The following is a 25,589-nucleotide window of genomic DNA, read 5'->3' on the forward strand; positions in this document are numbered from 1 at the left end:
TTAAGACACGTTATCCACTGTCAATTTGACTTTGAGTCACTTTCGTCATTGACTCTTTTGGACTTGAAGTTACCACAACATAAGTCATTCACGTCACAAGTATCCCACTCTGTTTGACTCAGAGTCACATTTGTCACAAGTAATTGAGTGTCTCTCCCCAATTCACGAGTCATCCACTCTCTATTTCTCTACAACTCACTTCAGTTACAAGTCATCACGTTGTTTGCTTGAGTCACTTGAGTCATTGAGTCCGATTTGAACCACGTCACCAGTTGAGGAGTCCAAGTCATGATAGCCAGTCAGTTAAGTCACAAGTCCAGTGAGAGTGGCATCCATAGGGAGCCTCAAGTCACAGGTCACAGTTCAAACCCAGAAGTGACTCATATTCTAGGAACAAGTTCTTCCTTCGGTAACTGGTGACGGGACCGAGTCTTCTGTCTTCAGAGTGGCTCCTGTCTTCAAGGACACCAACGTGTCGCTGGTGCCTTCGATGGAGTCAACGGAGTCACCAAGTCGCAAACCGAGTTCAGTCGTGCACTTCCCGCCCGGACGGGGGCGGTAGACCGCGTTCGAGTAGATGATCAACGCGTGTAAAAGTCGAAGAAGCCGCAGCGAGCCGACTGGAATAGAAATAGTGCAAAAAATATATGTAATATATATCACAAACGCACTCGAGAGAAAATTCCAGGATGAGCGGGATCCCGGGCACAGCCGTCGTGCAGGTCACGAACCTGTCCTCGGCTGTGAGCAGCGAGCAGATGCGGACTCTCTTCGGCTTCCTGGGAGACATCGAGGAGCTGCGGCTCTACCCCCCCGAGTAAGGCTCGCCTCCCCCGGCCTCCCGCGCCAGGCTACACCGAGGACCTGCGGCCTGTCTATGGGTGATTCTACTGACTGCCTAACGTGTCTCCACAGCAACACCACTCTGACGTTCTCGTCCAAGGTGTGCTACATAAAGTTCCGGGAGCCGTCCAGCGTCGGGGTGGCGCAGCATCTGACCAACACTGTGTTCATTGACAGAGCTCTGATCGTGGTTCCGTGTGCCGAAGGTGAGAGGTCCGGTCCAGACCCCGTGTAAACAGGTCGTGATGCCGCATGAGTAGAAGCGTTCGCGAGCTGCTGTTTGCCGAAACACGCACGCGCCTGGCCTCGACCAGTCCAAGTTCTCGTCGTGTTAAACTGCGGAGTGGGTTGGTTTCGAGCAGACCCGAACACCTCGCTGCAGGTGTCAGTCCAGCACCCATCGCTTGTCCCGTCCCCTCCGCTCAGTGTTCACCTGCTCACGACAGGCGGAGCCCGAGCCCCGAACTCCACCGCGGACCTCACTCCCGGCTGAAGCGCACCGGTGCGCCCGTCACGTGATCGCACGTCAGCTGCAGACAAGTGCGCTTTTTAGTCTCGTTTTCACGTCGTCTAGTTTAAATATTGTCGATTATTAGTTTTTATGGAAATCAGTCTTCCAAAAACAGATTTTTTTTAGGAATATATTTTACTGAAGTATGGCAGAAGAAGTGCATTAGCTAATTAATCCATTTCAGTGGAAGCGTGAAATAGCATGATAATATAAAGATGATTTCAAATGTTACGTTCAATTTAGGGATGCACCGAATTGAACATTTGTGGCCAAAGCCAAATAAAAATTCAAGACGTTTGGCCGAGTGCTACGGAGCCCTGGAAGTGACATGCATGTGTTTATTTGTTTTTGAATGTGACATGTATGACTTTATTTTTTTTTTATCCTGAGATAAAAATGATCTCGATATAACTGTTATGTCGGGGTAAAAAAACAAATAAAGTCATGCATGTCACATCCAAAACATAAAGACATGCATGTCACTTCCAGGGCTCTGTGGAATACAGAATATCAGATGTGCTTTAGTTTTTGTACTTCTATCGTCTATAATACATTTTATTCATGTTTTCTGTGATTTAAGACAGTATATAAACCCACAACAAATAAATTCCTGTCCTGTCAGCACCAGTTAGCCTAGCCCCAGTGAACAGGCTAATAATGTAAACACAAGGCTTGAGGTAGCTTCAACACTCATTGTAAATCGCAGCTCTATTCTCGCTTTCAAATACACGAAAAATTAACTAACACTGTAAGTAGCGCTTTGGATCGTACTTTGCGAGCCAGCTGCGCTTGATACTTAACCCCGTGGACAACAAAGAAATGATCAAATACAGAGGAAACGTGTGATACATGGGTCGTAAAGTCAAGGTCGTTTCCACTTGTGTTGAGCGGCCACCAGCCGACCGGGCAGCGAGCCGCCAAGTCGGTTCTGTCATGGCACCTCTGAGAGTTGTGGAGTGGGTTGCCAGAATGTCTTCATAGCTCGTTTCACCTCCGTGGTGTGTCTTTGGAGATTAAAAAAAAACACATTCTTTTACATGGATTTGAAACAAAACTCCTTGTTCAGCCTCCTCTGCGTTTGGCTTCGGTGCCTCAGAATGTTGCTTTATCATTATTATTATTATTTTATGCAGTATTCAGGCGAATACATTCGGTGCATCCCTAGTGTTTGTAGTGAGTTTTGTCATGAGCTCCCAGCAGAGTATTAGATGTGGGGGAACATCGGTGACCTGAGAGTCTTCCTCAGGTTCAAGTGCTGAAGTCAAATGATGTAACTCTCCCTCTCTCACCTCCCCCTCCTCTTCTTCCTCCCCTCTCCTCCCCCACTGATGCTTTTTGTCCTGGCGCTCCTGCTCGGAGTTTATTAATTTGGTTTTGTATGTTTTTTTTTCTGTGTAATTTTGTGTGCATATCAGATGAGTAGCCCGGCCCGGCCGTTACACTAGCCTGAGTCAGGCCCGATGGGGCCGACGCCGCCTCCCAGAGGGGAATGTGGGGAATGTGAGCCGGCGGCGAGCCCCGCGAGACGGACACCTTGTCTCTCTCTTTATTTCTCTCGCTCCCTCCTTCCCATGTTGTCCACCTTCTTCTGCTGTCTCTGTATCCAGAAGCTCCAGTGCTGGTTGACCTCAAGCGTTTGTGTCCATGTTTTATTTTGACTCTTGGGTTTGTTGTTTTGATTTTTTTGTCCAATCCCCCCCACCCCCTCTCTCTCTCTCTCTGCTACAGCTGCAGCTTGTGTGTGATTGAGTTCAGTCCTGGTTGCTCCGGCATGCCGGCGGGATCTGTATCACGCACACACACACACACACACACACACACACACACACACACAATCTCACGTTCCCATCCACTCTTTCTCTCGCTCTCCCTCTGTCTCTCTCTCTCCACACACACACAACATCCACGCACAGGATGCTAAGAGGACGCCTAGCGCTGCCTAAAGCTAAACTTCGGTTGCCATAGCGACGGGCTGATGGTTGATGCAGTGAGACGTCGTCATCTCTCAAACGTTTGTACTGTGATGTTCTCCACTGGCCGGATCAGACTGTTGTTAAAACTGTTGTTCTTCTCTGTATCTGATGTCCTGTGTGCTATTAGTGATGCAGCCATTGGGGTTTGTCTTGTCGTGTTGCGCAACACTGCCAAACGATCGCCCCTCCCCCCCCACGGGAAAAGCGGCCATGCTTGATTTGGCATGGTTCATGACCCAAATGTGTCCAGTCCAGGTGACCCATGCATCCACGCGTTGACTCATTCTGTTTGATTTCCTGTTGTGGAGAAGCCTTGTTCTAAAGTTAGCTACTGTAACCTCCATGCTCGGCTCATAGTCGTAGACCACTAGGGGGCAGCCTGGGATCAGCTATCTCTCTCTCTCTCTCTCTCTCTCTCTCTAGAGTACAGTGGGCTAGTAGAGCAGACACATAGAGCTGAGGCCGACATGCCACTGCCTCCGCTAACTGGCTCCTCTGTCCGCAGGCAAGATCCCGGAAGAGGCCAAGGCCTTGTCCCTTCTGGCCCCGGTCACGCCGGCGCCCACGCTCATTCCCGGCGGAGGCTTGCTCCCGATTCCCACACCTGCCCCGCTGCAGAACGTGAGTGGTGTGCTTCCACCTCCCTCCATGATGTCAGATACATGACCTCACCGTCCAGGACAGGGGTCTTCACATGCTCCACACAGTCATCTCCCACAGTACACTCACACACTTGTTGCCACAGCAACGAGCTGCCGTTAGGCAGAAACTTCCTCAGTCTGCGTCCCCTCAGCCCCCACATGGGGTCGCCAAACCCGCACAGAAGTGGGCAAAACTGGCAGAACACCTGTAAACGTGCCATTATGTGAATTGAGTACAGCGGTATCTCGGTTCTCGACCACAATCCGTTCCAGACGGCCGTTAGAGAAGCGATTTGTTCGAAATCTGAATGTATTTTTCCCATGACAATGAATGGACAAAGAACTAATGCGTTCCAAGCCTTAAAATAGTCTTTTGTAGGAGTGAATGTAGAGTGTGTGCTGCAGGTGGCTGTTCCTCTATGTGTGTGGCCGCTGCATGTGGGAGGGGTTGCCGAGTGAGTGAGGTCTCTCCAGAAGTGAAGAGGTGCCTGGTGCGTGTCCAGCTCTGAATGTGCGCTTCTGTGCAGTTTGGCTGTGACAAAGTCATAAACCAAGTCACGCTCTGTCCCAGACTCGCCTCATCCCTGTCCCAGCTCCAGCCCACAACAGGACATCAAACCCTGGAGTGAGCGCTCCAGCACCTCCCCTGTGACACTCTACCACGGTCCAGTGTGGAGACAGGAAAGGTTTTACACCTCAATATGAAGAAAAAACAGTCAGTAAATGGAGCTAACGGGACACGTCTGCATGCAGAGGCTGCGTTATAGACAATAACAAAGCACATCGTGGGTCAGCTGATCGGTCCGCGCACGTTATGTTTTTTCTGGCTTTTTTCGGGGGCGTTTCAGTTCTGGATTTCTTGCGCGAAATCCAGAACTGTTCGAACTCGAACGAACTCCGGTTTGAGACGTTCGAAAACCGAGGCACCACTGTATTTTTTACTATTAAAATAATCAATATTTGTCATTGTAATCTGGAGATTGTACGATTCTATCTGCTATTATATATTTTTTATTCCAGTATTATTAAATCATTAATAATTTCAAAACTCCTCCAGTACATTTGACCTGCACTGAGCATTGCTTCCGATTTCTTCTAGACTCTAGAAGAAAAAATACATTTTAATAAGTAAAAAAAAAACGTCACTGCCTGTGCACGATATAACCATGGACGCATGCGCTTACCAGTAAACGTGACAACCCCTCCAGGCTCTAACCTGCCTGTCTCTCCACAGCTCAGTCTGTCCCTGATGAACCGCTTGCCCGCCAACCTGGACCCCGCCCCGTTGGCCAGCTCGCAGCCTCCCATCATGGGCAACGTGGACCCATCCAAGATCGACGAGATCCGTAGGACCGTCTACGTGGGCAACCTGAACTCACAGGTGAGGAGGGACGCCACTGCCGCCGCCGCCTCTCCCTGACGCCCCTCCTCGTCCTCAGACCACCACAGCGGACCAGCTGCTGGAGTTCTTCAGGCAGGTGGGGGAGGTCAAGTTTGTGCGGATGGCAGGAGACGAGACTCAGCCCACAAGATTCGCCTTCGTGGAGTTTGTGGATCAGGATGCCGTCGCCCGAGCGCTGACCTTCAACGGGGTCATGTTCGGAGACCGACCGCTCAAGTACGTGTTTGAGGTTCGACGTCACGCACGGACAGCCGTCTTCAGGTCTCTGTCTGTTCAGGGTCAACCACTCCAACAACGCTATTGTCAAGCCCCCGGAGCTGACGCCGCAGGCCGCCGCCAAGGAGCTGGAGAGCGTCATGAAGCGGGTCAGAGAGGCCCAGTCCACCATCGCTGCCGCCATCGAGCCAGGTTTGTGACCGGCATGTCCTATGGCATTGCCCAGTTCCTGACGCTGCTGCTCCTCCAGCTGACAAAGACAAGAGGTACACCGCCCGCTCCAGGAGGTCCCGCAGGTCCCGCTCACGATCCAGGTCCGGCTCTCGCTCAAGGTTACACAGGAAACGGTCCCGCTCAAAACATCGGTGAGGAACCAATGAGTGACCACGCGTGAGAGGTCATGACACCAGTTTTAAAAATGGTGTTGGTCATTTCAGGTCGTCACAGAAGAAGCCTGGGCCCAAGGGCGACGGCCATAGTTCCAGAAACACCCACAGGAGGCGCTCTCACTCAAGAGACAGGAGGCACAGCCGGAGCCGATCGAGGTGAGCTGATGACCCAGTTCTGGCCCAGACTTGAGGAAGCAAATAAGACTTCAAACTCCAAGTTGTAGTTCGCTCTGTGGCCAGCAGGGGGCTGAGACAGAACCAGATTCACTCACCTGACAGATCAGACCTCACCAGCCGTCTGTATGTCTCTCAGGGGTCACCGGAGGCGGAGTAAGTCCAGGACTCCTCCACGAAGAGCCAAGTCTCCGTCCCAGAAAAGGTTCCACACGATGCCGAAGTGTGCTGGCACTTCACTGCTGTTGACTTGGTGGCTTTGTGGTGTTCAGGGGGAAGAAGGAGCGGCGGCGGGAGCGCAGCAGGGACCGGCGAGAGCGCTCCACGTCCCGGAAGAGGAGCCGGCGAGACGAGGACAAGACCCGGTCCAGAATCAAGCCTCTAAAGGTGTGAGCCCGACCTCAGAATCACCTCAGCTTGACGTGGACGGCGTGGTCGTAAACAGAGATTTGTTTGTCGATTGTCCAGGTGAGTCGGGACCAGGGGCGGGTCAGGAAGCACCTGGACAGCGGCAGAGAGGACTCGGCCGGCGAGGACGTGACATCCTCACCATGCGCACAGCTCAACGGCAGCTAGTGGACTCACGCAAAGGACACGCCCTCTGACCCTGCTGGGACGGAGTCTTGGAAGATACTTCTTCCTCTTCGTCATCGTCATCTTCATTTTTAACATTTCCATCACGCGCTTGATGAGCGGTTTCTGGTGAAAGAGTTAACTCAAAGTGTGCAGGTAAGAGTCCACTCGAACACTGTGACGCTCACGTGACGTTCTCTCTGCCAGGTATTTATCGTGAGGTGGCGTTGTAACCCGAACCTTTATCACATCAATGGTGGGAGTGACGCCCCCTTGTGTTTGTTAAACACGTCCTAGTTTTCTATTTATTTTTATATTCACCTGTAATATTCAGCCATTCATCGCCAAAGCTAGCTTGTCAAATGCTGCACAGTTAGCGCATCATTTCTAACAGCTTGTTATTCGTAACATGGTGAAATGTCTCAGTATAGCAACTAACCAAGTATAGCAACTAAAAACGACACGTTAGCTTAGCATTGTTATGCTATTGCCTTGTGTTTGATCAGTGGAGAGGCAGCCCCTCACCTGGTGACCGAGACGGCGTGTATTGAGTTGGTTTTTGTGTTTTGTTTGCGTCCACGTCATTCAACTGTACCATTAGCACTACATGCTAACCTGGCTGTTATTCTCACTCGACAAAAACATACTTTTTAAAGCCATTATCACCGCTGAAACTGTAGGTGGCGCTCCATTTTGTTATTTTTGAAGGTGCTTTTAAGCTCTCGCAGAAAAACAAACCAAGAATGGTACTCCATTCCCAAAGTTAATGTTATGTGTGTTTTTTCCAAGATGTGATGTCGACAATGATGTGATCTAGTGGTATAACGCCATTCAACGCCATCTGAATCAGGCTAGCTAACGTGACTGGCAACTGGCTGTTTGAGTCAACACTAGGGGGCAGCATCACCAGAACAGTAGCACAAGTTAAATGGAAACCATGCAGTTGTAAAGTAATTCATCATCAACGCTGTGGCGAAGCGCTGCGATAACTGCTAGCTGAAGGTGTTCCTGCTAGCAAGTGGCTTTGGGTTGGTTTAACACTCTCTGCTAACGGCTGCTTCTGAAGTGTTAGCGTTAGCGCGCCGTGTGTTGCAGACGTAGTTCACCCCAACACGTAGCCGACGCCCCAAACTTGTCTGAACTGAAATCTGTTACTGCGAGAATGGACTCAGCTCGTGAGACTTGCCTCGAGTCTTTCAGTGACGTTGTCTTTCTCACCAGTGCTGCTTCAATAAAGAGTTTTTATCTCAACTGCTGCTGGTGACTCACATGTGTGGGAACTCTGCTAATCTACCACATCTTTTGACTGCGCATCTGGTCTTGGTGTGGATGAGAAGAAGTGGAAGTGGCGTTATCTCCCGCTCACAGAGCGACCTCTCAACTTCTCCTTTTCTGGTCGGAGTTCGCGCTCCACTTCACAAGACGTGCCGCGTCACTTCCCGAGTGGGTGTAGAGGCGTGACCGAGCCGCGACAGTCACACACCTCCAGACAAAGAGCTAACACATTTAATAGAAGGAAAACCGGTAAAGGTCAAGATGAGCACCTGGACTGTGAGGTGAGAGGCGTCAGTCCCTGTGCACTTGGAGTAGAGCGGTTGCTGCTCCACCAGCATGGAGGGGCAGGTCCAGACCTCCTGGACCGACCCTTGCCACCGCTTGCCCTGTTGAGTCCCAGTCCATCTGACTCGACTCATCTCTGTCCTGAGAGTGGACTGGTTCTGACTTGTTCCTGGTGGCCAGATCCTGCTGCATGTTCTCCATGTAAACACCAGCAGATGGCGCCCTGAGAAACATTTCCAAAGTTGTGTAGTCGCCAATGAGGGGCAGCGGTGCTGACTCGGAAGGTCTTGGACTAGCTTTTCCGCCGGCATCTTCTTCGTCGTCCTCATCTTCAGTGTCCTCAGGTATCTTCTCATCTTCCAGGTGCGGAAGAAGCACCGGGACCTCTTCTTCGACAATCTGAAGGCTGCAGTTGTCGTATTCCTCCACAGCAGCTTCAGACGTCTCCCGGTACTGAAAACAAACCACGATGAAGAAGGGAGTGGCTGCTGTTCTTCAGAGGGTCTGACACTGACCTCTAGGTGGCACTGCTGCATCTTCTGCATGGCCAGACTCTGTCCCGGACTCGGTAGACTGGGCCACAGCAGAACTTTGACTCTGGAGATAGTTGTCCTTACTCGTAGTACCAGGGTTATGTCAGTGACCAGGAGGGCAGTTACCTTTTCACGACCGGGGATCCGAACAATCCGAACGTAGCCATGATGACCATCAGCAGGACGGAGGAGAGCACAGCACCAACCTTGTACTCATCTGTGGACGATCAGAGGGCACTATTGAGGTTTTCTGGTATTCACTTTGGAGACATCTCTTAGCAGTGAATACTATGGTCGCTAACTTGTTTATCTCATGTGCTAACATGACAGAGATCCTAGCGTGGCGCTAATGTAGACGAGGTGCCATCTTTGCTCAACCCTGACATTTTGAGTGTGACGTCAATGCTAACTCAGCTAAGCTACTTCAACCGCTGCATTGATCACATAGCAAACATACAAGAGACCTAGCTTAAACGCTAATGTTGCTGAAATGCTAGTGAAGAGGGCGGGCCGTGCCACGATGATGATCTCAAAATGGCAGGTGTTGTCACGGTTCTGTTTGGTGACCGACCCGACTGGATGGTTTCAAAGCGGCTGGCAGGACTTCGGACTCCTATTCCGGGTCTTGTGATCCCCGATATCTGGACCTGGTACACGACTCCACTTTTCAGACCGTGTAGCTGCTTGGTGCTGGATTTTGCATCGACTGTGACATCTACACATCAGAGGAGTCGAGGTCAAAGAGCAGAAACCGGAACCCAAGAATCGGACCCAACCGCAACACTGACTTCTCTCTGAGTGCGTCTCTCCGCGTTGGTTCTCAGAGTAGAAGATAGCGTAGCCCAGCAAGAACCCTCGCAGGTCTGCCTCAGGGATGGACGACCAGCTTAGAACCACAGATGTCTTTGTGATGTTGAAGCAGCTCAGGTTCATTGGGTAGCTGATGGGCACTTGAGAATCAAAACATTGGGTCAATAAGCTGCGTGACTGGACCGGTAGCGGTGGATGGACATACCTCCCTCGATGGCGTAGAAGAGGGTGCTGCCGTAGGTGCTCTCACTGTTGTTGATGGACCTCAGGTTGCACGGATGCTTTTGGTGTCGAGTGTGGAGACTCAGACGGTATCGCGTGTAGGGTTCCAGTGGTTCTGGTGTCAACCGGAAACATTAGAAGAAGGAAGGAGACCTGCGAAGCAGCTCAGCGGGTCAACACCTGGTAGGTTCTTGCACGTCCTGTAGTTCTTGTTGCCTTCATAGAAGGACTGGAACATTGTCTTCTTTGTCTGTGTGTCGGTCCATTCCACTGAAAAACACTTGATGATCGAAAGCCGCTGCGCGCCCCAGTGGACCGTGAAGGAGCTCATGTTGTGGACTTCCACGTTAATCCCTGAGGTTTCTCCGTCTGTTGGTCAGAGTTGAAAAAGTTTGGACGAGCAAAGCGCTGTGTTTCCGTCTCACCTGATAGGAGCAAGCGCTGTGGGACATCAACAGTCTGCGGTGGAGAGACGCTCGCATTGTTGAAGGCTTGGACGTCGACGCGAAAGGCCGAGTATGAGAGGAGGAGCCTGATGTTGCGGTGAGTGGTGCTCACGCGTTCCTGCACTGCTTCTCCTGATGCTTTGCTGATCGTCACGTTGAAGCCGTCGCACAGCTGCAGGAACTGCACGACACAGACTTGGTGTGAGCACCGGCCCTTGTCACGGCTCTGCCCTCATGTGTTTGTGAACCAGGATCTGTTACAATCTTGGCTTTTTGAAGGGTTTTTACCGTCCAGGTGAGAAAGATCGTCCGCCTGCCTTGGTCGCTCTTTCCTTCCTCCTTCGTCAGAATCTCTGGCCGCTGCGTCAGCTCTGGAAACGTCAAGCTCATAAGTGACAGGGGGGTCTGGAGACGGTCATCCCCTCAAACGAGAGACCCTGACCTGCCGGGACCACGTGGGCGGGACTCCACGGGCACTGAGAACACATGTCGTTTGGCACACAACCGATCCGGACGCGGTAGGTCAGCGAGGCGTTCAGGTTCTGCACGGTGCATCTCTCTAATGATTGACACGTCGCCACCTGGGGAAACATTTTGGTAACTATATGAATAAGGAGCGGAACATGTGGACTGATCCTGACGATGACGGGGATGTGTGTTTTCTCTGGCCTAATATTTGGTCGAGCCAGCTCCGCTAACACGACATCAACACGTGGAGTCCCTTCACTCAGGATCCAGTAGAGGTTTCTGGCTCCTCACCTTGCTCTGTGACGGCTCGCCCACCGCTCCGTAGTCGACCTTCAGGATGGTCTTGTCCTTCTGAGTCCAGCGCACCTTCAGGTCCAGCATCCCAGCTTGGCGGCTGAAGTTCGTGGCGAGCGGCGGGTTACACCTGACTGGGACAAACGCTGTTACTGCTGACTGGGAGAGTCTCCAGTCAGGAGTGTGAAGCGGTCTTACATGACGGGTGACCTCTGTACGTTGCTCTGCTGCAGTTGTCCGACTGCCTGTTTTCGTAAACCTCTGCCGCCACGGGTCTGTCACTGTACCACTGGGCGTTAGCGAAGAGGCCAGCGATGTTGTCGTACAGTTTACAATAGTTGCTGCTGGGAGAGACACAGGAGGTTTGAAAACCAGTTTACTTTCAACTCTGTTTCTTGAATATAGCCATGAGCACAGTGATGCTAAAACTCGCTATCCCCAAGCTAGAATGTGACGGGGTGCGTGAAGGATCGTTCTCACCGACTTCTGTTCTGCCGCACCACGAGTGTGTAGTTTTTTCTGGACGAGTCTTTCCCAGGTTTCCACTCGCACACTCTCAACAGAGAATCACGCCTCATGAAGCACTGGAGGTCATGGACTCCATCTGAAACCAAAGAGGACATCAGCGACTCTGCTGCTGCAGGTCTCTGACTCTCCACTAGAAAGTGGCGAGCTGCCTTTCTAGGCCACAAGTGAAGGAAATGGATCTTCGTTCTCTGTGGCACAGAAAGAGCTGAGCCAGAAGGCAAAGCTCTCCACTGACCGCTGGGTTTCTCCTCTCACCTGAGGAGCAACCCAGAGAACAAGAGCTTCTCTGTCTGGAGAGAGAGAGAAGAACCTCTGCTCCTCCACTGGAAGTGTCCAGGGCACGGAAGAGGAGCAAGAATTACCAGTGCGATGTCCACAGTGCTGAAGCATGGAGGAAACATTCACCTGGCGACAGTAGACCACTGAAAACGTAAAGCAGATGTGAGACGTTCAGAGTGGAAGAACTGCTGGGAGGTCTGCGTCAACTTTACCTGTCGGGGTGTGAAGACTGGCGACAGGCCACTGCGCCATCAGCCCTGGAGGACAAACTGACGTTCAGTCAATCCATCGCCCCGTGCGTTTAGGAGGGAGAGACCCCGCACACAAGAGCTTGGCAGGAGAGTGGAGACTCACCGGAGAGGAGCAGCGCCAGCCGAAACATGTCTGCGACTCACTGACCGAGCTTCCACTACAGACCCACACGTCTGGGCTGCAGACGCACACTGACTGAAAACATGCGAGTGTGAGAGAGATGTGTGAAGGGGGGTCAGGGGGGGTGTCTCATCTTCACCGTCATCTGCAGCAGAAGACAGGAAATCTGATAACGATCTGTGTGTGTGTGTTTCTCTCCTCTCACTTATAGATACCATCTCTCTCTCTGTCACTGTTTGGATCCAACACGAGCGCAGGCAATTCCTCGCTGTGTCAGCGGGTGGTTGTGATGATCTGCGTCCAACTCGGAGCTGCCCTCCATCGTTGAGTCAAGGCTGGACTTCTCACTTCAAACACGAGCGGACCAGATGTGTGTTGTTCCTCTTTCTGAGTCATGGGAATCTTCTGAGAGGGCTGGTGGGCGAGCACCTTATCACCTCCTCCATCTCTGCGACGGTGGATGAAGGATCGCTGTTGTCCTGACCAAACACCTGGCTCCTGAAAGCGTCATCACGCCCAACAAGTGCTTTCAAGACGTCAACCGCGTGTCCCCTGAGGTTATGAGGGGCCCCCGGCCTCCTACACGCGTGATGTGGAAGTGCACGTCTCTGGCAGCGCGGCGTTCACACGCTGAGTCCACTTGTGTGAAAAGCTATTTTAAACGAATGTGTTAAACGTTGGCTCCCTGACAGAAACCTGTGTTTACCGTGTGTGTTTGCGTTCATGCTGGTGTGTGCCGAGACTTTTTGTCAATGACCAACACACCATGCAGGGAAGCAGCTTTTCTCATTTCTCATCTCGATTTGAGTATAAGTTGAGGGCGTGGGCGCGATTGAAGTCATAATCGAATTATTGTGTGTCATGATGGTTATCTGCTGCACCTGCCCTCGAGCCGGTGCCGCATCCGGTTTTATTTAGAAGGCCGCTTGACAGGAAGTTGTCATTGCTCCAGCCAAGTTTGGCTCACAGTCGCTGACCAATTCTGACATGGAAGAGATAATAAACGTACGGAGCGGCATGCATGTGTTTATTTTTTTGTTGATGTGGCATGCATGATTTTGTATTGCCCGAGATAACAATTATCTCGAGGTAATTGTTATCTCGTGATAATGCGTATCTCAAGCTACGATGGCAAATGTCAGCGCATGCGTAGCTGCCTCTCTGGCAAAGCATTTTGAATACGTCCTCCTGGAGCCACTGTGACTCCCATGGCTTCGTAACTGTTCGTCAACGTTGTCAGTCGCTGTCTGCAAGTCAGAATATTACCGACGGCGCGCTTTTAACAATCTGGTCAAGCGCCTTCTACTCAAAATAATACCACATGTGGCTAAGCTATACGTGTTGCGCGTCCCTGGAGCGACTTTTTTTTTTATCCCAAGATACAAATGATCTCGAGATAACTGTTATCTCGGGAGAACAAAATAAAGTCATGCATGTCACATGTGGTACTACTTTGAGTAGAAGGCGCTTGATCAGTGTTAAAAGCGCTCAGAGGAGACAAACGACTTTCAATGGCGACGACACTAACGGGCTGGAGTCTGTCTCCCTCTCGTGGGTGGTCTGCCGTATCGACGATGCAGGCTGTTGTGAACCAAATTATGAATTATTGATTTATAATCCTCTGATTCATAAAGAATTATTATTATTTTTTATTTTAAGGATGGATTTCAAAAATGAGAAAAAATATTTTACGTCGACGCTTCAGTCATCGCAGCGCTCTGATTGGTCGACACCAGAGCTGTAGTTGGGTTTGAAGTGGCACGATAGGTCAGCTCTGACAAGTGGGCGGGACTTAAGTTGTCCACCAACAACATAGTTTCAGCGAGCTGATAGGTTGACAGCAGACGCGTGGGCGGAGCCTGCTTCAGCGTGTCGGCGGGGACGCGGACAGATAGACGGACATGGAGACTCAGTGCCGCGCGGCCGGACCTCACCGCAGCTGCCGCGCCGGACTCGAGCTCGACTGAGGCGGCGTTGTGGTCACACCATCGCGGACCGTCGAGTCGACCATGAGCGGCGGGCTCAGGTGCGTCTGCCGCAGGTTAATGAGCAGGTGTGTTGTGACGTCGCGTCTGTGAGGAGTCGCTGCCAACATGGAGCTCCAGAAGTTCGTGGAGTCCCGAGGAGAAGGAGTGACGGTGGAGCTGAGTCTCCCCGGAGGAGGACTCGAGGGTCTGGACGCGGAGTTTCAAAGAGTCCCTGAAGCTGACGAGGACAGGAAAGAGACGTCTGACGAGGACGAGGACGAGGACGAGAAGGTAAACACACTTGACACACACACGTCCCCACAGCGGGACACCTAAACAGCACTTCAGAAAAACTCTTCATAAAGTCCTTTACCTCAGAGAAGCCGGTCAAACTGCTGGCCTGCGTGCCAATCCTGGCCAACCGTGTCATTTCACGTGGTCGCAAGACAAGCGAGCTTGTCTTCAGATGCTACATCAGTGCCTCCAAAAACCAGCTGACCTTTGATCCTCTCTGCATCATTATTGTGAACAGAGGAAGGAAACGTGATTCAAGTGTCGGAACGGCTGCTGAAGTGTTTCACTAGCTCAGTGAGCATCATGCTAAAGTTAGCCTCATGTCGTTACGACTGTTGCGACTGGGGTGGTAGCAGCCACTGTGTGCCGCCCCTCCCCACCCCCTGTCTCTCTGAGCACCAAGTTCATGTGGGCGTGAGACGCCTGGGAAAGTCCGGGAACTTGAACTCGTGCAGGTCCTCTGGGAGTCCTGACCCACTGGGATGCTTGCTCCCGCCTGTGACCTTCAGAGTTGGACTCCAGCAGGATCGGATGAGATGGTCCTCTGGAGGTTTGTTTGCCGCGTCCATGCATCTGGGATAGAGGGCACCGGCACGCGATCCGCTGACCTGTCCCAACAAACAAAGCTGCAGGAGCTTTGTGACTTGTCTGGTCATGGCCTTGCGTGAGCATCACAGGGAAACCCTGCATTATGATGTCAGTGAACCAGCAAAACAACAGCAACTATATTCAAAACATGTATTCACTCTTTTTCTTTATAGATGAAAGGTGTCGGTCAAAAGAACCCTTCACAACACATGTCATTGCTTCCAATAAGATTCATCATGGTGCGCCTGCATGTTTTCTGTGTGAAACCCTGACTTACCCATAGTTTCACATGCTGTTTTTGACAAACCTTGATACTGTCCAGAGGCTAGCTGGCTCATGCTCCAACCCTCTGTAGCTGCTCGAGTTGATGGTTCTATTTGAAGAGAGGTTCACTGGTGATATGGACAAAAAAAAGTTATCACGATAAATCCATTTTCATTCCATTCCATGTGTTGTACACACCACAGTCTCTCTTGAGTTGCTGTTTCATGATGAAAATAATGACTGGAGTTTGTACCCAGCATCATTATTTGTTCATGTCTGAATATAATAGTGAGCCAAGTGTGGAGATGAGAAATTCAATGTTCCATGTCTCTCATAGAACCAGGTCCTTTTATTTAGGGGTTAAATTGAGCCGTCTGTCTGCTGTATCTCAATTAATCATTTAGTCATATTCTATTCTCAAAATCATGATATAAACGGTCAGTCCTTTCTCTTGTGTGATGGTCCTTTCGCTGAGTGCTGCTGAGTATTGTTTTCACTCATCTGTAAAGTTATAAGTGGCTTTTTGTCTTTGTTCACTCCATGAACGTGAAGTGTAAGGCTGAGATAACATGCTAATGTCTGTCCAGCTCCCCTGTTGCTCAAATCCCACTGGCAGCTCTTATTAAGACACGCTTCATGTTCCACGTGACAAAGTGTCTCGGTTAGGAGGGGAGGTGGCGTGGAGCTCAGGTGGGCGTCCTGCCTCTGGTCAGAAGGGTTCAGGGCCTTTTCTGTGTGTTGGTGAGGATTGTTTTGCTGGAGCTTCCACAGAGACAGACTGGTGCGTGTGCTTTTTCAGGCCCATAAATCATCCGTAAACGGCGACTGTAAATAGACAGTTTCTCGGGTTACAGGCTGTTTTCAGTCCAGCGTGAAGTGGGTCCGCAGGTGGTCTCACACCGGAGACCTGGGCTGCTCCTCCTAGATCGTGGCGCCTCTCTCTTTGCTCTGGGAACTTCCTCCTGAGCAGGTGCTGTTTATCTCACAACCTCTGGTCTCCATCTTGGAGGAGCGGCCAGTGCAGGCTCTGCTAGGGTCCTGTTCCGTTGTCCTGACCCAGACCACAGGTCCTTATTTGGACTCTCAGAAAAAGGACCACGTCTGCTCCCCTGCAGGACTACAGGGGGCGCAGTCCAGTATGGTTGGACCTGCTTACTCAGGTAACAGAAGTGGCCGAAACGAGGAACTCTCATCAGGCCTGGCTCACCCACTTTCTCATTTCGCCTGAGGCCGACTGGTTGATCAGGCTCCGAATAAACAACCTCCTGCTGGGGCGTGTTCACATCCCATGCTCTGTCCTGTCTAAATACTGGTGTCACACGGCACGACCTCAGTCTGAAGGTACAGTCCTCAGTAGGGGTGGGCGATAACTTATTGTACACAATGTACCGCCAAACACAATCTCCACAATGACAATTCTGCGTCTCACGTTAAATTTGATAAACACGTGGCTCACTCGCTGCATTGGACCTGCACACGTGAACATGAGGAGGCCGCAACGGCACGGCGCTCTCATAGTTTGAAACTGATTTTTAATCCAGGGAACCTTCGATCATGACACTAGTCGACTCTGAGTCTCTGGATCCCTGTTTATTTTATGAGATGGAGTGGTCCTCATAGGTTCTCTGACGCGCTCGTCTGCCTTGGTTCACATCAACACACGCAGGTCTCCTGCTGCGCTGGTGAAAACTGGTGGATATTGGTGGTGGCGTCCTTTTCCGCGTCCCCGTTAGAGTTCACTGATCGCGGACACACTCTCACAGGCAGCGCTAATGCTACGAGCTGCCATCAGTTAGGGACCATCAACAAATTCTAAAACGGTGAAAGTATTAGTGAAATCTTCAATAAGGCCATGGAAAACAACCATTTTAGGAGAGAGAATTGTGAAAATGTTTTTCATCACACAAGACAAAGGACTGACAGTTTGTATCATGATTTTGAGAATAGAATATGACTCAATGGTCATTTATTCAGATACAGCAGACAGACGGCTCTAAATAAAATGACCTGGTTCTACGAGAGACATGGAACATTGAATTTCTCACCTCGACACTTGGTTCACCATTATATTTAGACATAAACAAATAATATGTTGGGGACAAACAGTCATAATTTTCATCATGAAACAGTTTCAAGAGAGACTGTAGTGTGTACAACACATGGAATGGAATGAAATTACTACATTTATCGCGATAACTTTTTTTGTCCATATCGCCCAACCCTAGTCCCCAGAAGTCTTGTTGGTGGTTTGGCCTGTGCTCTTCCTGATGTGTCGCTGCTGTGGCCACGGTTAAACTCACCCATGCTGTACTTGTTGTGTGATGAGTGGCAGCCCAGAGGTGTGCACTTGTACACACACACACACACACATTCTGAGCTGGTGGCACAGCGCGCTGCATATCACTTTTCAAACTGTGGAAGGGTGGAATCCGTCACCGTGGTGGTGGGTCATTGGTTATCAACACTGACTTGGTCACAGATGACCAGGGGAAGTACTTCACTACCAAGGTGTTAGCCTGGTTACACACACACGTGCTGCACGTACTTGTTACATGCTTGTCGAGCTGCGTGGAGAGCGACCGACCTGCAGATGTTCAGGTGAATCGCACATGTTGCAGTGAAGACACGCATTGAGTTATGCAATCGTTGACGCGCACTTCCAGGTGTTGTAGAGCTGAAAATGTGTGTGGAACTGATGTGAGTCCGACAATGTTGACGTGGGTTACGACCTCATGTCCTCCTCTCTCACGCTGCCTCGGCTCCGCGTCGTGAGACCCGCTCCGCGTGGCGCTCCTTTACTGGAGGACGTAAATGGAGTCGACAGTGTGAACTCGGCAGAAACATCTCAGGTCAGAACGGCAGGTTGGGTCGGGCCGCTGCGCAGCGCTCCACCGCCGGGTTAATCAGGGAAGCATGACCTTTGCCCAGTGTCATGCTGCCAGGGGGGTTAAAGACGGAGCGTTTTCTGGGAACGGGGTGACGTGACTTTGCAACCGGATCCGTTTCAGAGCGTCTCTGGATTTAGCTGTTTGTGGCGGCGGTGGAGCTTCACTTCCCTGAGTTACTTCAGTACTTGTTCGACTTGAGTGCTCCGAGTCACCGTTGGTTGTTGTTGCTCCTACATAACAACTGACATGACTTCCTGTACCTGCTGACATCTCTTCCTGCTGGTGTTGTAGTCTGTGTGTTTCTAATGGGCTGTTGTGAACTCGCCTTTCCACGTGGTGACCACCTGTGCAAGTTGTCAGCACAGTAAAACACGTCTCCTCACCATCCTCCCCCAGCGTTCCTGCGAGGTGGGAGTGGGTCCAGCATAGTGGGCGGGCGGTGAACACGAACTGCAGCCAGAACCCACGCAGCCAGCTGGAGTTGGGTTTGATGCAGCGGAGTGTCAGCGTGAGCTCCAGGAATCGTGATCCGAGACCGACCTGCAGGTGTGGAGTTGAAGAAGGGCGGGTGTCAGTGAGGGCTCTGTAGTCTGCTGTGTATGCTGAGCTGCTGCTGTCGTCACGCTTTGATTGTCGGCAAACATCTTACACAAACAACAAATGATGACGACTTAACTGCTGTTCTAAGAGTCTGGTCTGAACAGGGTTTTTGTGGAGCCTCTGGTGAGGAGTTCAGTGGTCAGAGGGCCTGAGAGGAACTCCATAGGCGGCCCATGCCACATGCGGGACCCCAGGTTCTCAAATAGTGAATTGTGCAGTTGAACTGATGAACTTCATACAGTACCTCCTCCAATCCTGTGGGGGGCAGCAACGGGTCAGACCTGCCTGCCACTGTGAAGCAGTAGACGGTACAGAAGCACTAGCAACTGTAAACGAAATTTTAGAAATGGAAAGACTCCAAGATGTCTCAGTGGCTCCTTGGTTCTGCTCGATTCTGCTGTTTTTGTCACGAATTTGACTCGTATCATGACACATCTTAGACGTGTCCAGATGTTTGTCACAAGGAAGTAGTGTAATTTGGAGTCCAGAGACGATCCATGACTCATCATGCGGCTCATCATGAACCTGGTCATGAAGGTCCCACGCTGCTGTAGCGGCATTAGCCGTCCTGATCCAGGCGAAGAGTCTGACTGAAGCTCCATCACGCTGTTGTCACCTGCTTCATGGTCCTTCTCCAGCGCGTCACTCTGAATCAGCTGGAGACAGCAGAACATCTCGTGAAAAACAACTGTCTGGGCTGTTGTCCTGAAGATGTTAAGATGAACACCAGCACTGTGTTGGAAACTCAGCTTCACTCTTGCTGATGGTGGTTGGAGGTCTTCTGGAAGTCTCCCAGAAGCTTCTCGGTCTCACTGGTGTGGAGTCTTAGCTGGTGACTCTCTCAATCTGAGACCTCCACAATCCTCATTATTGTTGAAGAACCTCTTTCCAGCTGCAGTCGGACATATGTCCTGAAGTGGATACAAGTGCACCAACAGGTGGGACCTCTTCCACAAACATGGAACTCAGGATCATCATCTCCAGATGTCAGGTTCTACACCAGTGGAGCAGTAACAAGAGTTATTGACTCTCATCCACCAGTTGTCTTGGTCCGTGTCTGCGACTTGATGACCCTTGTCACGCTCGGACGTCCTGAGCTGTCGGAGCTTCACGTAGAAGCTGTTCCACCTGAGGCTGCAATCACGACGGCGGGTGCCGTTGATGATGATGATGATGATGATTGTTGGTGCTGCAGCTATGTTTCCATCCTACGAGCACACAGTGACTGCTGTAAAACTGAAGGCTCAGATCAGAACACTGTGTTCCCATCAGTTGTTGTGGGAGGCTGAGCAGAGAATGTCTTCTACAGTTTCTTTATCTGAATTCTATCTTCTGCAATAGTGTCCTGAACACCTGACCTGAGCTGGCGGTTATGATGCTGAGAGACCCGAGCTGGAGCTGAAGAACACAACCAGGCTTGTGAGATCGGCTGAGCTGAGTCAGATTCTCAGATTGGAATTGAGAGGTCTCGGGCCCTTGTTCACGAGTGAGTGATGCATGGAGTTTGACCTTGAGTCATGAGCACTCCAGGAGAGGCTCGGAAGAGAACCTCTGCTCCTCCAGGAGAGCACAGTTGACAATAAGCAGGAGACCCAGAGGTGGGCCCAGATGATGTCATTTAATTGACTGGAAACACGTTTTTCTGGGCATCTTTATCAGTGCTGCCCCTTCGACCTCAGCTGAGAGGAGGAAACGGGTGTGATATTATGAGGGAACGATTTTGTTTTTTCCTGGAGCTACAGTGTTCCATAGAAAGCAGACAAGAACGTATTAAAATCAAATTTCTGTGAAGCAGAACCAGCCTGCAGACGGAGGTTGAAGTTGTGAGAACAGACTGGGTGTCGATTCAAATCTCTTGAACGGACCTGAACAATGAAATCTTGTTGTGAGCTGGCAGCACACTCACGACTTGTTGAAGCAACACGCCACCATGTGTGACGTGGCGCTCCACAACCTGCTGGACAGGAACAAGAAGAGGAAGGAGCCGAGGAGAGAAGGCGAGCTGTTGTCGACCTGAGCAGCTGTTGCACTCAGTGATGACGTGTTCTGACCCAGTTGGTGTTTGTGGAGCTCTGTGCCCGGTATCAGGATGATGACCCATCAGGAGGTCCGCAGGAGAAGCAAGACCTTCTCTGCTCTGAGGTGGAGCTGGTTGTGTTAGCCGAATCGGCAAGGACAGACCCAGTGGAAACTAGAACCTCTGTTGCAGGAGTGAAATTTCTTGCTCTTCCCTTTGTATCTGACCCTCATTGACCCCTGACTGCACCTTTCTTTGGCTCTTCTTTGTTGCTCTCCATGACCCTTATCCTCCCCCCTCTATGGCCTTCTTCCTGCCTTGGTCCTTGACCTTCTCTGGTCTCCCCCAACACTCTCTGACCTTGACTTTCTCCCTGACCTTGACCCTCTCTGCTCTGTGACCCTGCTCGCTCTCATCCCTAACGTTTCCTTCAGTCCCAGCTTGACCCTCCACCTTCACCCCAGTCTCTCCCGCTCGGACCAGTTTGTCGGCGGTGCTGCTAACTTGTGTCAGGCAGCCGCCGCCCCTGTGTTTGCTCCTGTTTGACAATGTTTAACTTCCTCTTCAGAGATCGATGATCCTTTGACCCAAACAAGCTGTAATTACAGCCGGTCAGTGGATCTGATGGACGTTGGCGTCTAAGAGGATTAGCACAATCTGGTTAAGACTCTTCAGTGTTAGGACTTTTACTCTTCTTCACTCAGCCCGGTCCCTGTGGACTATGCCCTGTGGTCCGCTGCCATGTCGCTAGGTCGGAATGTCACAGTCAGCCAGCCGCCAGGCAGAAGCCAGGTAAGAGACCTCCTGGACTGCTTTGTGTCCATGAACGGTTATAGAGAAGAGCCGCTGAAGCATTTGGTGTTTTCATGAGATGAAAAGACTCTTTCTCAGAGTCCTTCTTCTCCTCCTAGAAATACTTCTGGTCTCCACTCTGCTGTTGACTACTTTGCACCTGTTTGGTTTCTGACACTACTGCAGGTCGTCATTGTCATGCTGTGGTCAAATATATCCACCTCATTCGTCCTCCTCCATCCTGAACCTCAGCTTGTCCTCCATCTCCAATGTTCTTGGTCTCCTCTCCTCGTGTCCAAACACCAGTCCTAACTTTGTCCCCAAACTTCTCCCTCTGATCTGCCCTTTTCTGAACTGGTCCTTTCTCTCGACGACAAACCCATTATCTTCCTCTCTGACTCACTCTTCTAACTCTGACTCCTGAGCGAGATGTGGATTGCGGTGAGATTTCGACCAAAAGTGAGGGAGTCCAGTTTGACCCGACAGAGCGTCGGCGGTTTGGTTGTGAGTCAGAATCTGCCTCTTAATTCTGAGAGTCACTGTGTTCGTCCATGTGGAGGTCACGAAGCTCTGGGGACGGTGGGTACAGTGGGGAGTTCTGATGTTGGAGCAGAGCGAGGTTCTGACGGGTCGTCACTGTGTGGGCGCTCTGAAGCAGGTCCACAACTGTTCCATGGTCCAATGGTGGAGTTATGTTGGGGACAAAAATGCCACAATCCTCTTACCCCTTTCACAAGAGTCAAGCCCCGCCCACTGGGCTCCAGAGGCCAGCCTTCACATGCTCATTTATTTATCTTCATTACATGTTGCTCTGCTGAAGCGCAGTGAACCTGTTTACTCTTGTCTGTTTCTGCCCCCTCTTCCTCCTACGTCTGGTCGCTGTGATGAAGGTGTGGCGTTGGTCCGCTCTCTCTCTCTCTCTCGTCCCTCCGTCGTCACAGTGCCATGTTCAGCGCTAAGAGCCTGAGCTCCATGGTCTTTCGTTTTTGGTCTGAACCCCTGCTGAAAGTCACTTCAAACATGCTCAAACACTAAAACGCTGTTCACTAGACCTTCATGTCTCTCATCTCGATCGCTCTCTTTCTCTCGTGCTTTCCTCTCTCTCCTCTTCTCTCCCTTCCTCTCTCTTGCTTGTCCTGCTCGGTCTCCCTCCTCTCTCTCTCGCTTTCTCACCCTCCTCTCGCTCTTCTGCTCTTTTACTCCCGCTCCACCTTCTCCTTCCTTCTCCTCCTTCCCACTCTCACCCATCTCTCCCCCCCTCCATCCTGACCTGAGAATGTCCACTTGTTACAAATCCTCTGCATTTTAAAGGTCACGCCTTAGTTTCTCTTTCACAGTTCAAGATGTACGACCTTCTGAGATTTTCTCTCCGCTGGTGTTATTTGTATCCCGCCCTGCAGTGGACATTACCAACTCCCTTTGTCACACAATTCATCGGTCTACTTCCAGATGCTCAGATGATGTCCTGTGACACGGAGGCATCAGTTGGATATTGGTGGCGAGGGATGTGTTGCACTGTAGAGGTCAGCATCCTGGCGCCAGTTAAAGAGGTGGACAGGTTTCTCCAACATGTGTTATTGCATTGTAAAAACAAAACAAAAAGAGCCGGTCTGAGCCTGGACTTGGACCAGCAACCTCCAGAGCTGATGTGGACCCGGGGCTCTTGATTCTCCTCGTCTGTGGTTGCTAAGACACGGCGGTCACTGCGTCTCCACCGCTCTGCTGAGCCCTCTTTGATTGTTGTTGGAGTGGGAGTCACGACTTGGCGCTTTTTTGTGTTATGTTGACGTGAACTAACATCTGTTCACAGCTCCAGATCTGCTCCCGAAACCGACTCAGTGTTTTAGATGAGGAGCTCATCATGCTGCACTGTTGACAATCTGATTTCAATAAAAATCTATGATCATTTGGGACACGAAACGCGTGGATTCCTTCAGTAGATGTTCCTCAAATTAACATAAACACGGCAGAAAGTGAGACAGGTCTGATTAAATACAAAAATCAAAATATATATTTTTTAAATCAAGAATTATTTAAACTTAGACTTGAAATTCGGCTTATGAATTTCAAGCTGAGCTGAAGAGCTGAACAAAATTATTGTCAGAATGTTTGTGTGTTTGTGCACGAGGGAATAAACCAAGACAAGGATAACGGTCCAGTATAAAAGCTCCACTGGGGAAAGCTACATTCAAAAGCTTTAAGAGGCAAAGAGAAGTGAGGGGTTGAGTCCTCACCAGGGACCAAGTTGACCTGAACACTCGCTCTCTCGCTCACCCGGGCTGAGAATGTTTCCACCCGTTCATCAGCGTGTCTCGGGGAGTCTTCCTGCCGCTGCTCTTTGTCCGCCAGTTTGTTTTGGCAGCTGCAGAGTTTGTTCTTCTCCAGTATTTGTCAGATTTCAAGCGTTCAGGTTCCTCAGTGGCTGGTGTTCTGAGGAGTGGCAGAGCTCTAGATTTACGTCTTCCATCAGTGTTTTTACCTGCTATTTAAAAAGAAAAAAAAAAATCCACATTCAGAAAATTCAGAACTTGTTGTTGCATGTTAACCAATCAGAATCCAGGTTTTACTGTAATGGATGGACCCAGACGTGGTGGCCATGGTCTTCATTGACTTCCAGAGTAGATAAACTGCTACAAGTCTGTGTCTCTGATCCGCCATAGTGACCCTCCACGAATGTTAGCCCCGCTTCAAATGTTGCTTCAGTCTCCTGCTGTTGGTTGTCTCTACCTGGACAATACATCGACGTTGAGACAGGTGAGGTATGAACCTGATGGCCGTGTTTTTGTGTTGAATCACCACAGTTTTGTTCTGTGTGTGAAACAAAAATACATTATGTATTTACTTGGACTTCTGGGGATGATGCACAGGACCACCACACTTAACGTTTACATGCTTCTCTGAAGAAACCTCATGTCTCTGTCGTTCAGCAAGAGTCTCCTCCGGCCGCGCCCTTCTGTCCCGTGACAACTCAAGCGAGTCACGTTTGACCCGGTTCTGTTGTTGGTTGTCAAACATGTTTCCTGGCACTGCCTCCTCTGTTTCTGTCTGATCTCTGCTGTGACAACACGCCGCTGTTGCTGGTGACCGCTCTGACACGGTCGAGGAGGTCGTCTCCACTGTTGTCACCTGCAGTCACAGAGCGGGTGTTGGTGAGATCCCAACCTTGATCCTGATGTGAGTCCGGCCAGTCTTTCCACAGTGATCAGAACGGTCGCTGCGGCGGAGGTTTGCTGGTCGGTGTGACGTAGAAATGCGTTGGATGCCGTCCATGAAGGGACAAACGACACAACAGCTGTTTGCCTATACAGTCTTCATGTTTGTAGGCGCTAACATTCTAGCTAGAGGCACGTTTAGCGTCTATACATCATAAACATAAGATCACTCTTCCTTCTGTTGTTGGCTGATCGCAGCGTCACCTGCTCTCTGTCTGAGAGTCAGCAAGGAAGAGCTGATCATTTTATTGTTCACGAGTTTGTTAGCAAATGTTGTTGATGCACTTGTGAATCATGTCGTTTGCAGTGCTCGCAGCGTTTCAGCTCTGCACGTCTGGGTAGTGATGGTTCCTGAGACAGTCGGATCACAGATCCAGACTCTCTAACTGGCCTTCAGCGCTCCCTTGCTGGATCAAGTCGGGTTGAACACTAAATACAAATGAATTTGTTGTGGCGTTTGGAACCATCTGGCGCCAACTCGGTCACGAGACTCGTCAGAACGGTGTGCTCCACTGCTCAACTCCAGATATGAAGTCATGAAAGTTGTCCATTTTAGTCTCAGTATGTGCTGCTTCTTGATCTCGACTCACAAGTCATGAGGTGTTCTGCGGTTCCTGTATGTGAGCCAGCTTGAAGAGCCGCTCCATTGTTCCATCAGTCGTGACCTCAGGACGAGGAAGAGCTCTTTCCTGAAGGCACAATAACTGCGCTGCGCTTCCGTGGCGGGACGATT

General features: G+C 50.7%; 3 protein-coding genes across 20 annotated transcripts in view; 2 read left to right on the forward strand and 1 right to left on the reverse strand.

Annotated features, from left to right (window-relative positions):
• The first annotated feature begins 578 nt into the window (after positions 1 to 578).
• srek1 (splicing regulatory glutamine/lysine-rich protein 1) lies at positions 579 to 7,973 on the forward strand. 3 transcript variants are annotated; one of them, XM_053863818.1, is made up of 12 exons: positions 916 to 1,049; positions 2,770 to 3,365; positions 3,455 to 3,582; positions 3,833 to 3,948; positions 5,203 to 5,349; positions 5,408 to 5,586; positions 5,648 to 5,778; positions 5,837 to 5,951; positions 6,024 to 6,131; positions 6,289 to 6,354; positions 6,422 to 6,536; positions 6,618 to 7,973. In XM_053863818.1, exons 3-12 carry the CDS (start codon positions 3,552 to 3,554, stop codon positions 6,723 to 6,725), a joined length of 1,116 nt encoding a protein of 371 aa, XP_053719793.1. In that variant the 5' UTR covers positions 916 to 1,049; positions 2,770 to 3,365; positions 3,455 to 3,551; the 3' UTR covers positions 6,726 to 7,973. The 3 variants fall into 3 exon arrangements, with proteins under 3 accessions (XP_053719784.1, XP_053719793.1, XP_053719803.1); XM_053863828.1 differs by having other exon boundaries at positions 916 to 943; positions 1,021 to 1,049; positions 2,770 to 3,582; XM_053863809.1 differs by lacking the exons at positions 2,770 to 3,365; positions 3,455 to 3,582 and adding an exon at positions 579 to 817.
• LOC128757994 (interleukin-31 receptor subunit alpha) lies at positions 7,843 to 15,123 on the reverse strand. 11 transcript variants are annotated; one of them, XM_053863763.1, is made up of 18 exons: positions 14,575 to 15,122; positions 12,450 to 14,463; positions 12,217 to 12,309; positions 12,075 to 12,131; positions 11,946 to 12,005; positions 11,536 to 11,659; positions 11,254 to 11,399; positions 11,053 to 11,189; positions 10,736 to 10,874; positions 10,582 to 10,664; positions 10,273 to 10,474; positions 10,028 to 10,216; positions 9,831 to 9,962; positions 9,604 to 9,765; positions 9,387 to 9,530; positions 8,942 to 9,032; positions 8,798 to 8,879; positions 7,844 to 8,735 (listed from the first exon to the last, which is right to left on the reverse strand). In XM_053863763.1, exons 3-18 carry the CDS (start codon positions 12,242 to 12,244, stop codon positions 8,289 to 8,291), a joined length of 2,223 nt encoding a protein of 740 aa, XP_053719738.1. In that variant the 5' UTR covers positions 12,245 to 12,309; positions 12,450 to 14,463; positions 14,575 to 15,122; the 3' UTR covers positions 7,844 to 8,288. The 11 variants fall into 11 exon arrangements, with proteins under 11 accessions (XP_053719691.1, XP_053719719.1, XP_053719710.1 ...); XM_053863780.1 differs by having other exon boundaries at positions 11,254 to 11,396; positions 12,217 to 12,379; XM_053863754.1 differs by having other exon boundaries at positions 12,217 to 12,379.
• The window catches only part of mast4 (microtubule associated serine/threonine kinase family member 4), a 44,510-nt gene continuing 33,029 nt past the window's right edge, over positions 14,109 to 25,589 (forward strand). For 4 of the 6 annotated variants that reach the window (XM_053863566.1, XM_053863609.1, XM_053863582.1 and 1 more), the window contains exon 1: positions 14,109 to 14,492. In XM_053863566.1, the coding sequence (XP_053719541.1) occupies positions 14,328 to 14,492 (165 nt within the window). In that variant the 5' untranslated portion in view covers positions 14,109 to 14,327. The remainder of the gene's footprint in view (positions 14,493 to 25,589) is intronic. The other 2 variants (XM_053863591.1, XM_053863644.1) reach the window with 1 other exon arrangement.

The sequence above is a fragment of the Synchiropus splendidus genome, chromosome 1, assembly GCF_027744825.2.
Source record: "Synchiropus splendidus isolate RoL2022-P1 chromosome 1, RoL_Sspl_1.0, whole genome shotgun sequence".
NCBI lineage: Eukaryota > Metazoa > Chordata > Actinopteri > Syngnathiformes > Callionymidae > Synchiropus > Synchiropus splendidus.

Bases quoted from the DNA above. Each gene is read 5' to 3' on its own strand.
- srek1 (XM_053863809.1), top strand. From the start codon at position 690: ATGAGCGGGATCCCGGGCACAGCCGTCGTGCAGGTCACGAACCTGTCC. The intron at 818-915 runs GTAAGGCTCGCC...GTGTCTCCACAG, and splicing joins CTGCGGCTCTACCCCCCCGA to CAACACCACTCTGACGTTCT. The intron at 3,949-5,202 runs GTGAGTGGTGTG...GTCTCTCCACAG, and splicing joins CACCTGCCCCGCTGCAGAAC to CTCAGTCTGTCCCTGATGAA.
- LOC128757994 (XM_053863716.1), bottom strand. From the start codon at position 12,452: ATGGTATCTATAAGTGAGAGGAGAGAAACACACACACACAGATCGTTA. The intron at 11,190-11,253 runs GTAAGACCGCTT...CGTTTGTCCCAG, and splicing joins GTACAGAGGTCACCCGTCAT to TCAGGTGTAACCCGCCGCTC. The intron at 8,736-8,797 runs GTCAGTGTCAGA...GTTTGTTTTCAG, and splicing joins TGCAGCAGTGCCACCTAGAG to TACCGGGAGACGTCTGAAGC.